General features: G+C 49.4%; 1 protein-coding gene across 2 annotated transcripts in view; it reads right to left on the bottom strand.

Moving 5' to 3' along the window:
* PFKFB3 (6-phosphofructo-2-kinase/fructose-2,6-biphosphatase 3) overlaps positions 1–2,255 on the bottom strand; it is a 44,174-nt gene extending 41,919 nt beyond the window's left edge. For both annotated transcript variants that reach the window (XM_072857431.1, XM_072857440.1), the window contains exon 1: positions 2,093–2,255. Coding sequence is in view for 1 of the 2 variants with exons in the window: in XM_072857440.1 (XP_072713541.1) it covers positions 2,093–2,108 (16 nt within the window). In the remaining variant the exon portion in view is untranslated. The remainder of the gene's footprint in view (positions 1–2,092) is intronic.
* Positions 2,256–13,657: the final 11,402 nt, after the last annotated feature.

Below are 13,657 nucleotides of genomic sequence, written 5' to 3'. Positions count from 1 at the left end.
GCCTTACAGAGAACCTCTACAAGCATTGTCATGGCCAAACTCACACAGTCTATTCTAGTCTAAGCAAGGCTTACAGTCTCCATCTGCAAGAAGAAGGGGTCCTTGGGGGGGTCTCCAGCATGAGCTGAGCATGCACGTGCACAAGCGATGGACAAAACCCATCCACGCTGGCCTCTGTGCCATGTTGGACCTTCCCAAGGTGGAGCTGCAAGCTGATGCAGGGAGCTGCTGGCAGCTGCTCTGGCATTTCAAGGTTGACCTCTAGAGGAAGTTTGTAGAGGAGCTATGGCTGCGAGGGGGACACAATGGTTGCAGAACCGAATTGCCCATAACAGGGTCCTGAGGACTTGCAGGTTAGCTGTGCGCCAGGTATCTAGCGGCGACAGCAAGCATGGTATGGTGCCCCAACAAATAGGTCTTCCCCAATTCATATGTGCTGGGCAAGACCTCATGGAAATGCATCCTCATTACTGCAAACCCACCATGCGTCCCCAGGTGCTGGAGACCTGCCCGTCGTTTTTATCCCTGGGATCCCTGCTGAGGCTGCAGCAGGAGCTGCACGCGAGCTGCCCTCCAACATGGGAAGGTCCCCCCGGCTCTCCATGCTCACCCCCAAGGGCTCAGCGCTTTTAAAGCCTGACACACTCTGCTTTCCTCCAACCGCCCACCTCCCAGCATCTCTCCTTCTGCTCTAAACGAATCCGTTTATCACCTAAAATTAAATCAAGACCTGAAGTCTGCTGCGCTGTCAAGATGCGAGGGTGTGAACCACATCACACTTCATTGAGCCTTAAAAGGCAACATAAATCTCCATGCCTGAGATCACAGGCTCTGTGAACATCACTGCGGGCAAACTGCCGCACACCCAAAACATCCTCCCCAGAGCAGGGAGAGGTGAGAAAAACAAATCCAGCCCTCTCTCCCAAATTTTCATTCCCTCCCTGCTGCCCTTTCATGCCATGCCAGCCTCTGTGTGTAACATCTCTGCAGCGGTACCCTCTGCTCCTACCCCAGCACTGCCAGCCCCCAGCTGCCACTGGTCCAGAGACCACTGGGCAACCACTGAGCTGCCCACTGGTCCGGAGACACCTCTCCGCTTCAGCAAAGCACCTAGGTTAGAGGCTGAGCAGCATCTTCTCCCCATGTCCTTGCACACCCTGACTTACCCTGCCTCCCCTGGCCTTTGTGTCTCCTGGAGAAGACTTTTTCCCCTCTGTTTCTCCTCCCAATAGAGCTGATAGGACAAGGAGCCACCACGAGCATCCTGCTCTATGCCCCACCACGCTCACACTATGATACCCGTCTGGGATGAGGAGGAGGTGACATTAAGGGCCTCTGCTTCACAGTGGGCCAGGGAGGATGGAAAACTCATCCATCCACCCGTGGGGAAGCACAGGAGCAGCCGTCAGGGCTATAGGTCTCCTAGCTGGGTCCTTCTTGCCCCACGCTTCCAAGCCAGGGGGTGGCAAGGGGGGATTTCTGCCAGCTGCTGGGATGGAGTTTCTGGGAAAAGAGATGGCTTGGGGTGCAGATCAGAGAGCACCACAGTGTGAAAGAGGGCTGCCCAGGTGGGGTACCCCTCTCAAAAGCCGTTTACCTCCCCAGTCTCTTCTCCCAGGGTGCCAAGGGCACAGCTCCTCCAGCTGAGCATCTCCCAAGGACCACCACGAATGCACGCAGGTTGCCAGTTCTCAACCTGCATCACCCAAAACAACCCCCAGCAGCACCCCCCTGCCCAGAAACATCCTGCTTCCTTCTCGTCCTCAGCCCTTACACCACCCAGAGCAGCTTATTCCCCCCGAGCAAGGAGAGACGAAAAACCCCACGGCCAAGGGAAAGCGGAGGGGAGACAGCTGCCCTTTGCAGGCTGCATTTCTACCCCCCCCACCACCCCAGCATCGTGGGGTGTCCCCCATCCTCCCCCGACAGCCAGCAGTGCAGCAAAGTCAGGCAGAGCCCGGTGCTCCCATCTCCCACCCCGACAAGGAGGCACCGCACGCGGCACGGACCCCAGCCCCATCCCTGGTCCCCCAGGTCCCCCCCCCGGCCGAGGGAGCACCCTGGGGTGCTGCCCCCCCCATCCAGCCCCTACCTTTGCGGAACGGCATGAGGCAGGGCTGCGCTCGGACGCCTGGCTTCCACGGTCGCAGATGCCTTTCTCCTGTGTATATATATATTTTTTTCTTCTTTATTTATATTTTCTTCCTTCCTCCTCCTTCCTTTAGAAGGAAACGGACATATTTGGGCAAAGCCCGGCACAAACCAGCGTCATTTGGAGGCAGGCACTGCAGAAAGGAGGAAGCTCTTGCAATTTCGGCGCTTTTAACCCTTCGCTTCCCGAGACAGCAGGGCTGGGAGAGAGGTGACAGGGACAGGACAAGGAGCTGATGGCCTTAGAAAGGGATGGAAGGCACTGGGAACTGGTTTTTGGTTTGGTTTGTGGTGGGTTTTTTTTTCCTGGTTAGGACCAGTACAGAACTGAGCGTAATGGATGTGGGTGGGATAATGGGGTTTTGGCCTCCCACATCACCTCTGCCGATCTTCTGAGCTCAGCAGAGCACCAGTCCCATCTTCTGTGTGGTGGCACTGGGCCAAGCTGGGAAAACTCAACTGCTTCCAACACCAGGAAGCCAGAAACTCAGATCCCCCTCCTTAGCATCTCCTGTCTGCCCTTGCACAGGCTGGACCATCCAAGGCCGAGGCAATTGGAGGTTCAGATCCTGCTGTGCTAACCCCCATGCTGAGGATGTGCAAATCCCCCTCTCCTGGGATCACGGCAGGGACAGGCGGCACAGGGCTGGGATGAGCCATGAGCCGAGCCCAGAGTTTTGGAGCACAATCAGGTCTGTGTGGCTTAATCTCTACCATTCAACCTGCAGCTCAGGTTGCAGCAGGAGGTGAAGGTGGAGCACATTACCACCTGGGAGAGTTGTTTATTTTTACGGTTGTTCCTTTACTGCCCTCCCTGGAGGTAGAAAGAGGCATTGGCTTGGAGCTAGTTCAAGAGAAACTCCTTAAGCTATGCAGGATTGGACCCTGTCCTTCCACTTTGGTGGTTAACAGCAATACCGTGAGCTCTCTGCTGTGTCTTTGCTACCTGCAGACCCACTCCTCCCTCCCGGAGTCACCAAGACCTTGCTCAAACCAACCCTGTGCCGGTGGCTGTCGTGGTATAAAGCCTCCCTGCCCATGTACTGCAGGGTCCAGCCCCATCCAGACCACCATGATGGTCAAGGTGAGCACTCTTCATCTGCTCCAGTCTGCCAGGTTTGGCTTAAACCCCCCTGGAGAAACCTTGTTTAAGCTAGTGGGTGAGGAGCGATCCAAAAAATGCTCCCCCGGGCTCTGTTACAGGAGCTGTAACTCCAGCAGGGATGGCAGGGACATCGATGGCTTACATGGCATTGCTGTCTCTGCCTTGCTCTGGGAGGGATGGCTGCTGCACATGGAGATGTCCCTGAGCCTCAGCACCACTTGAGGGACAAAAGCATAGAAGATTTGGTGGTACGGGCTGCTGGGCTGCCTTCCAGCAACTGGAACCAGTTGCAGCAGCTGGTTTCTACCCTGTCCCCAGGGAACATGGCAGGACATGCTGGGGCTGGGTCTCTGCCCAGGCAAATTGAGCAGGCAACCATTTTCTCGGGGAAAAATAATCCAAAAATGGAATTTCCCACAACATTTAGCAAACCTAAAGGGCCGCAGGCTGGGAAAATTTAAGGCAGCTGGGCTAGACATCCACGTGCCGCTGCCAGACATAGCCCAGCAGGTAAAGCAGAGTCCTTCTTCTCTCCACGTGGCCCGACACCCACGTGCAGGAGGAGGACACCCCAGCCATGCCTGAGGCCAGGGCGGCACAACAGCAACCTACCTTTCATTGCGTTTTCCAGCAGAAGCAGCCAATGCTTTCTGGAAGCAGTTCAACAAGCCCTGATGCTACTCCATAGCCTGTGGATCCCCTCTCATGTCCTTCAGGCTCCTTCCACCCCTTGCTGGAGGCTGCTGAGCCCCACTCGGTGCACAGGCTCTTGAACCGCATGGCCCTGGCTTCTCCTTGCAGCCGTGCCAGCACAGCTCATGGCTGAGAAATGGGGAGCAACTGAAGGGAGAGGGAGGAGAGCCCAGCCCTGCCCCGGCTTGCTCAGGGACCCCAAGCGAGCAGAGCTGCTCACAAGTGCCAGCATCTACCCGTGATGGTCCCTGTGCAGGATCCGGCCCCAGGTGGGCAGGAGCAGGCACGGGGCTGGCACCTTCTGTGAGGGTTGGCAGCTTGACCTAACGCTGTGTCTCCAAGCATCCTGGATCCCCAAGGCATCGGGGAGGACATGCTGTTATCTTGCTGATAAACCTTTTTTCCCCCCAGTTGTTGACCTCGTTCCCTGTCCTCTGCCCAGGAGCTCTGCTGATCCACCCCTGGCAGGAACGGGAGCCTGACTCTAACCCAGTGCTGTACTCTGGGGAACAAGTGCTGCTCCTTGAAATGATGAGCCTTCAAATATCTATAAAACACAAAAAGATATTTTTACGGTTTTATTGCCTGGGATAAATGAGGATCAGCAGTTCATCTCTGGAAGAATATTTCCACCACATGATTCCAGGACTTGGCAAAAGAAACAATATACTCAGGGTTAGATGCAATAATCAACTTGGGCGTCATGTCCATCAAAATCCACGTTTGGATGCTCATGTCCAAATTTGTTGTCCATAACATCCTGCTCAGTGCCTGCATAGCTTGGAAGGTGCCTAACTCCTTGGTTGTTTTTTTTCTGCAACATTGATCTTTCCTGAACACCAGCAGTTCAGCTCCAAAAACTTCCCGGTAAGAGCATATTAGAGCGTCATAGGTGCGATCATGTCCTGTATTAGAGGCTGGTGGTTAAGGTCCCCATTAAGGTCCTTCCATCACCTGGTCAGGGAGGCAGGGAGGCAGAGAGGCTTTGCCACCCCCTTGGCTGAAATGGTGCAAAGGCTTAAATAGCCCCTGGGCAAACATCCAGCCTCAGGGCAGGCAAGTGGATGGAGGGCTGCTCCTGCCACTCCAGGAGCATTTTGGGATTTAAGAGGTGCCTTTTCAGCAGCAAAGCACCTACTTCTTCCCTGCATCCCTTGGGCAGAGCCAAGGCCAGTCACCTGGGACCCAGCTGCTCTTCAAGGGAAGAGGCTTACAAGCTACATCCTCCCTTGAATCTGGTCCCCCAGAAATCAAAGTGAATAAAGCATCTAGTTGATAACTGGGATTTGCTCCAGTCACTTTCTGTGTTGGGCTAGAAAGATCTCAGATGGGACCACCCTCAGTCTCTACACATCTGCTCTGTTTTCCCCATGGGCAATTTCTAGAAAGCAGCTTTCAAGCTCCAGCCAAGGCCATCGTAGGAGCTGGAGCATCTTGTTGCCTCATTCCCTATATTAGATACTATTGGTTTTCACCCCCAGAAAGCACCTTGGGCAGCTAAGTGGTGCCAAGCAGTTTAAACAAACAGGTAAGCCTGCAAACATAGTCTGGGGATTTCTGGTGCACCAGTATTTTCACTCCTTACTCACTGTTCAACAGCATTTCTGTCTGGGATCTAAAAAGAACAACAACAACAACATAATAATAATAATTAAAAAAGAAAAACACTGAGAAACAAGCTGGTCCCAAAAACAAGTTTAGATGAAACTGAACAAAGTATGGTCCAGGACAGTGAAATCAGGACAGCTCTCCTCTTGGCAGAGCACAAACACCAGGCTGCACAGTCAGAGAGGCTGGTGGGTGGCTCAGCATCACTTGCGGTTTTAGGAACAGGTTGGGCAAACAAGCTGGAAAGGGTCTTAGCCAGCGCTGATCCTGCCCTGGGCCCGAGGGATGGTCCAGATGGCTTCTCGAGGTCTTCCCAAGCGCTGGTTTCTGTGGGAGAAGCAATGGCAGCAGCGATGTTTGTGGGCACCTTTCCCAGCTATGTCCTATAGGAAGCTGTCTCCAAAGGAAGGAAAAGCATGATTTAATGACCACTAATATTTTAGTGGGGTTGTTTAGTTAAAACTAATCCAGCAGAGCCCTTCTACCTTTCTCCCAGGTTTAAAACCCATATTTGGCTGACATGCTGTGACTGCAGCCCACAGCTTCATCCTTAACTCCAGAAAAACCCTCTTTGGCAGAGATGGAGATTTAACTTTCCTCCCCCACCTTGCACCGAATCCATAGGTGTGCACAACCAGGCTTTGTATCAAGGGGCACGGGAGATGGGATGCTCTTCCAGGCTAAGCTGCTCAGCATTTCTGCACATAACTAAGGGAAGCAGAGATGTCTTTACCTATACAGGGAGGAATGGATCTTCGTATCAGTGATTGCCCAGCCAGGAAATCAGTATTGAACTGACCTCCCTTTCCAGTTAGTGGTACAGTAAGATAATGGGTGGTAGCAGTCTGCAAGACAAGGATGTCAGTGCTTTTCTTGGGTTGGAGCCACGCAGTCGTTTCAGCCTGAGAACCAGTCACGGGGATCTCCTTCACTATGAGGGTTGTACTCTACAAGCAAGCAATAATGCAAACAGCTCGTTTAAAATATTTATAACATTTTGAACGGCTTGCATGGCACAAACCCAAGAAAGACGAGGGTGCTCATAATTGCTGGCGCTGGGTATGTTGTGGGACGTGCTTGCACGATTGATCAGGATTGCATAGTCCTTTTTTGTCCTTTTGTAAGATGTTTAAGTGCCCAGGCAGGCTCTTAGCCCCTGGCCTCAGCCCCTGGGTTACAAGTTGCTTGAAGGTGCTGCTTTCCCAGGCAGCATCAGGCCCTTTATCCCACCGCTCAGCTGTTTTCTTGCTGGGCTGCTGCTGTTACACCTAAGCCAACCCCTCCCAGCTCTCAAGGTTGCACTTCAGTGACCAGTTGCTGACCATCAGCGAGTTGTTTATAGCCCCGAGACTTCTGTTTTCAGCCCGTGTCCACGTTTGCAAGGCCTTTACTAATCCTCCCATGCTCCAAAGACACCTGGTATCCAGCTCCCTTTCACATGGTGAGCTCTCCCCACGTGTTGATCACAAAGCCTGACGCTTCAGCCTTGCAAATTTAGCAGAAGGGAAAGTCGCAAAGAGGCTTGTGGCCTCTTGCTAGCAAAGGTAATACCGTTTCTGCTGGGAGAGCGGGCAGCACAACCAGGTCATCGGAGCTTAAGATGCAGCAGGGACTGGGAATGATGAGCCTTTGGAAACTTTCCAGCCAGCCCCCACGTAGACTGCAGCCTGACCTAGACAGATTACTTTTTGCTAACCTCTGGTATTAGGGCTGGCATCTTCATATCACGAAGATTAGGTGCTCTATAAAGGTGTTGAGACAAGACTGGATTAGAGAGATGCAGGTCAAAGACTTAGGACCAGGTGCTCTCGGCCCCTGGCACAGCTCCGGATCCTGGTCTCCTGCTTCGCACACAGTCATCAGCTTTTGGGTTTTGGAGAGAAAAATCCCAGTAAGGAACTGGACAGCATTTTGCAGGAGTGACCTGCACACAGTAATTGCTGCAGCAGCACCACCCGCTGTCAGATACATACCTTGGTGGCTTTTCTGCAGCTGCCTGCTTGAGCTGGTTTCTAAATGTGATTTTGCTCTTTCCATGCAGGAAACTCAGTCCCCCCTCTCCATTGATTTCCATGGCTTTGAACTGCTACCACACACCACCCACCTGGCACTGAAGAGAAAACGTCACATTTGGAGAAACATCTCCATCCTTCTCCTGATGCATCCAGAGTGACAAATAATCAATTCTATTTCACACAGTCCAGGCTTGGTGAGGCAAATCCTTGCCATGTGGTTATATCCCTTTTTTTTTTTTTTTAAATCAGAAAAAAAAAGTATGTATTGATTTTATGATGCCAACATCATGATTTTTTAATATAAAAACTGATAGTAGCCTCAAGCTTCCTAGCTTTTATGTTCCCCAAGCTTTGCTTGCAAAAGCACTGCAGAAAAAACAGACCATCAAGCTTTATTCATGAAGAAAGCAACCTGCTAGGTAGAAATAAAACTAAGCAAAACAGTTTGAAATGATCAGGTATAAAGTAAAGTGAAGAAAGGCAGGGCAAATACATGAATAGCACTGTGATGGCTGGAGATATTTTCAGGACTTATTTAATTTCCTAATTAGACCTAAATTCCTGACTTCCTCAGAAGAGCTGAGCCCTTGCAGGTGAATATGATACTTCTGGGACAGCATCTGCAGAAGCAACTGTGTTGTGTTATATGGGATGATGTGCACAGCTTTAACTGGTGCGGTACAGGGAGATGGGCTGCACGCACCTGGGTCTTCCGCTTGAATTTGTGCTTGAAGCAAACACCTGAATCCTGGTTTGAGTATACTTCATTGCCATATGATTATTTCCCCAGAAAGGTCTTTAAATTTTGCTGGGTGACTGCACCACCCTCTCCTGTAAAGAGGGAAGACAAGTCAGCAAGAATTGCTCCAGCCCATATCCTCTCCCAGTGACGGCCCTGCATGACTACAATTGCTGACCCCCAGCATTTTCCTGAAGTGCCTCAAATGACACAAAAGCCACTGGTTTTCTCTTCCCATCCTCACAAGAGGAGCGGGTGCTGGGGGAACTTTGTGTGTTTTGCTAGAGTATCATTTGAGTTTTGGTTCACAGTTGCTATACGAGTTTTACAAGTTCAAAGCAGCAAAGTCCAAAAAAGCTACCCAGCTTTCTGCCCACGGCAAGAGGTGGAGAAACCTGTGATGAGTTGAAGACCTTTGTCTTGGCAGGACCACATGGATTCCTGAGCTGTTGACTTGCTGCAAGCTCTCAAGTGGAGAGCTATAGATCCCACCTTAAAGACTGGGAGAAGAAAAACAACTCAAGGGCTATGAAGTGGCAAGATGCTTAAAAACTGCTTTGGAAAAAAACACATTCTTCCTACAGGAGGAATAGAAGCAGGAGAGAAGCAAGGAAAGGGATAGTCATCTTCCTGGGAAAGATCCTGTTTTCCATATAGCTGAGGTTGTCTTGGGCTTTAAGCATATGCCATTTAAAGTATCTTTGCAAAATATCTGGCACCTGCTTTAGCCACCCCCAACATTAGCTAGTTTATCTTGTAAACCAAATGCAGTGCTGGAGACACCGTGCCACAACTGCTGGGAGATGGGCAGGCAAGCACCAGCCTTCAGCCCTGCCAAAGCAGGGCAGCAGGGTGTCCTGCACAGGAGACACGGTCCAGTGGGACCCTGTCCCCTGCTACCCACATCTATGGGGCTGAAAGCTTAGGGTGTGCTAACACTGTTTGGCTATAATACATAAGGCTGTGCTCTTACATTTCTATACTAACAAGAATGAAACGCAGCATGAACCCCTGTGCTTTGGGATTTCCCTATTTCCTGATGGTAAAAAGGAAAAGAAAGGAAATGCCGTAAAGCCGCAATCATGAGCTCAGCAGGGATCAGAAATCAGTGAAAGCAGGTATGAGTGGAAAAATCTGCAGAAGCGTGCACGCTATCCCTACTCCAATTGCTTGCAATGTTTTCCTGGGCTTTCACCTCTCTGATCTTCCGTTGCAGCTTTTCCACCTCAATGTCCATTTTCCTCCCCATTCAAGTAGGACTTTGCTTACCGATATGGAAAGCTGTGGGTTTGCTCCTGTGTACAGAAAGCCACGAACAACGCCCAGCCCCACCTGACATGGAGAGACAGCAAGATCACTAGAGGAGCACAGCTCACTACAGGATCACATTTGTATTTATTGTCAGCTACTGCATAATTCAAGGTAAGCTATCAAGCACAGGCATACAGACAGGAACTTTGTCATCTCTTTCTGTTGAGGAACATAGAAGTGGAAGACTTGAGGTTTGCCCACCTTTTTTTTCAGCAGTTAGAAGTCCTGCAGACTTTAATCTGTTTTCTCCTCCTCGCCACTAACTTGCCGATTTGCATCTTGAGTGAAAAAACATTTTTTGCAGTAAACAGCAGGTAAAAATCACCCTGGACATTCAAGGCAAACAGCACATCTAACCCATTGGCCTGCAGAAAGAGAAAGGTGATATTACCATCCTAAATGCTCATTTAAACAAAGTTTCAGAGTTCACAGATCCTTCAGCGAGGAGGAGAAAGGAGCAGCTACTCATTTGTTGCTCCTGACTCAAGACATGAATATATGATTACGTCTAGAGCTGCCCAGGGGTTATGGCCCGTAGGCTCTGGAGCTGGCTGACATTATAAGCAACTCATAACTTCCAGTTTTGGCATGCTTGAAAAATCCTATTATCCTCTATGCTGCATAAAATGTCACTACAGTCCTTTGAGGAAAATGTTCATTTTCAAGCTCACGCTGCAAACGCGTAACAGGCACAGATGAAAGCCTTCCCACAAGATCCATCTCCTCTCACACACAGACCAGTTATTCAGTCAACCAACACCTCAAAATACCCGCAAACATCTCTCATGCATTACTCTGAGTGCCAGCACTCCTACCTCCTTAGCTCAAACAGTTGTTTCTCCAGAACACCACAGCAAGCCACATTCAGAAAAAGAAAAAGCAGGTGTATTTATCCTCTAAACTACATTGCAGGTGAGAAACACCTGCTTGAAATGCAGTTTTGGGCCAAAGAAGGACAGAGATGAGGTTCACATATTAAACACACAGTCAAGTATCATGTGTCCTGCCAGGAGCTGCCTGACCACCTCCAGCTAGACTTCACAAAAGTCCCTTCTACAGCTGATAGCCAGAAGTTGGTGCTGGTGTGTGAGCAATGTTCTGCAGGAATTGCTTTGTTCTTCCATGGTCACACAGCACCAGGCTTGCTCATGACTGGTCCTGCAATATGAATCAACACAGAATAAAGTATTCATGTTTTAAGATGGGCTCTCCCAAAAAGGTCTGGATCTGTTGTACAGGATTAAGAGAAATCTGTGCTGGAGTCTTGGACATCAGAAGCCTCTATTCACAGAGCAGATACAAGGACCATGCTGCATTTCTGCTGTCTTGTAGTCTCCATCATACTCTGGAGGAACATGGTTTAAGGGGTCAGTCACCTGCTGCCCGTCAGTGCCTCGCTGTCGATGGGTTTAGTCTAGAACTAAAAGCCTTCACATTTCTGAAAGTCCATGGGGTTTCAAAGGAGAGGGCAGGCCCTGAGGACATGAGAAAAATAATGAAGTTTCACGTAAGTCAAACTGATCGGGATTGCTCTTTAACTGTTAGGCAGCTAGAATAAAATCTTCAGCATCACAGGGCAAGAGGGAGGTCCTTTATTAGAAGTCTTCCCTATAGGACACACCAAAAACTTCCCAAGCAAGGCGCTACTCTCAAAAAGTAATTCCCATGCCCACCTATGAAAAACCCACCTCTTCCACAGCTCAGCATAGCAGAAAGCCAAATCTCCTGGCTGACAGATCCAGAATTTCACAAAAGCTCAATTCCTTCCTCTGGCACAGGGGTGAAGCCCCAACTCAGGTGCTGACTGGCACCAAGAAGTAGCTGGAGTCTGGCCAGTGGGTGGTTCTAGGAGTGGTGGTGTGACAACTCACCACAGTGCCCGTCTCTCTTGAAGGGTCTCCTTCCATATAGAAATGCAAATGTAATGTTTAGAAATTCAAACAGCACCTGAAAAGACACAGGAGTTTTCAAAGTAGCAAATAAACCCTCCAGTTGCAGACAGGCTGTATACTGTCTTTGCTCAGCTGACTGCAAATTAACAGACTGCTAACGCAATCAACCCCTATTCCTCTTTTAAGGACAACTGCCTCATCACCTAAAGGCATGCATTCTCCTAAGGAGTCAATCATTACCACGTAGTACTGCACTTAACCGGTACAGAAGGTGCTTGTAAGCAACATAGTAAGTTCACAATCACAAGCAGCTCTTGCTTTCTTGGGGAAAGGAGCAGGTTTATAGTCTTGTAGCTGTTCAGGAACACATTACCAATGTTAGATGCATCTGTAAGCAGATGGATGCTCTTGCTCTTTTCCAGTTTTTAGAGAACTTTCATTTATTTCTAAGATCCTGGAGCAGCTAATCCTGGAGACTATTTTCATGAAGGACAAGAAAATCATCAGTAGTAGTCAGCATGGATTCACCAAGGGCAACTGGTGACCAACTTGATCACCTCCTACGATGAAATGACTGGCCTGGTAGACAAAGGGAGGGCAGCAAGTATTGTCCACCTGGACTTCAGTAAGGCTTTCAAACACTGTCTCGCAGGACATCCTCCTCATAAAGATGCTGTTGAAGTATGGGCTGGATGGACAGACACCGAAGTAGATTGAAAACTGGCTGAATGGCTGGTCCCAGAGGGCGATGATCAGTGGCATAAAGTCTAGTTGGAGGCCGGTAACTAGTGGTGTACTCCAGGGGTGTATACTGGGTCCAGTCCTGTTTAACATCTTCATTAACGATCTGGATGATGGGGCAGTGTACCCTCAGTAAGCTTGCAGATGACACCAACCTGGGAGGAGTGGCTGATACTCCAAAGAGTCGTGCTGCCACCCAGAGGGACCTCGACAGGCTGGAGAAATAGGCTGGCAGGAATATCATGAAGCTCAACGAGAAGTGCCAAGTCCTGCACCTGAGGAGGAACAACCCCAGGCACGAACATGGGATTTAATTTAATTTAAACGTGGGATAAATCTGAGTCTTGCTCGGGGCCTCTTGCACTACGTGCTGTAAGGACAGAAAGTACTCCCTCATTAGACTTTTGCTTGCAGAGCAAGAAAGACTTAAGAGGTTTAAGAACCTCTTTGAAGCCTTCCATATTTTTCCTTCTACCTTTATGAAAACTATGTGGGGTTACAATGCACATTTTCTCCTGCAGAGAAGGGTAAAATACCCTGACACACTCAGACAAACCTACCACAGGAGCCTGATTTCAGATAAGCACCTCAAAAGGCAAACGCTTAGATTGCAGCAAATTACATTTCCTTCTCTTCAGCTGAATTTGCTTTAGAATCCAAAGCTCAAGGCTAAGAGCACTTACCATTTTCTGTTGTTAAAATAAAAAGCAGCTCCACAAGGAATGTGGGTTTTGGTTGCATGGTTGCGTAGTTGCAAGTATAGGGCAATAGGGTGTAATCCCAACTCTCCAATCTACCTTCTGCATGACCTTGGGCAAGATACTTTTTGTACCTACCTGCCTCCCTCCCTCTGCGTATGACTATTCAGACAGCAAGTTCTTTGGGGCAACAACTCTCACCTTTCATATAGTATCAGCAAAGCAAGCTTAGATTTTTACAATAGTAATGTTAAAAAATGTTCCCTGTGAGCTTCATCTCATCAGATTTCTTCAGTCTGACACCGAGCAGGCAAGTGATAAACTGACGGCTGAAATTCAACATAGGTTAATCGCAGAACAGTGCACACAAGAAAATACAATCATAACCTACGCACATAATGATGGGCTCTGAAATTGCTGTTACCACTCAGGAACACAAACTTGGGGTTATAACAACTATGAAAGCATCAAGTCAATACTTCCCTGCTGTTAAAATAGCAGCCAGTATTACGAATTAGGAAGAGAACAAGGCAGCAAATGGTTATGCCACTATGCAAATCCCTGTTCTTAAGACTTCAGGGTTGATAATGCACTGGGGACACCTCGTCCAGCTCTGGGCTGACACGTCCTACATGTCCCTCTCAGCATGCTGTTAGCTTCAGGACACAGTCAAATCTCTCTTAAGTAGGCATCTAATCTAGAAT

Source organism: Ciconia boyciana, chromosome 1 (assembly GCF_034638445.1).
Source record: "Ciconia boyciana chromosome 1, ASM3463844v1, whole genome shotgun sequence".
Lineage (NCBI taxonomy): Eukaryota > Metazoa > Chordata > Aves > Ciconiiformes > Ciconiidae > Ciconia > Ciconia boyciana.
Note: the sequence above shows the minus strand (reverse complement) of the source record. Positions and strands in the feature narration are given on the sequence as shown.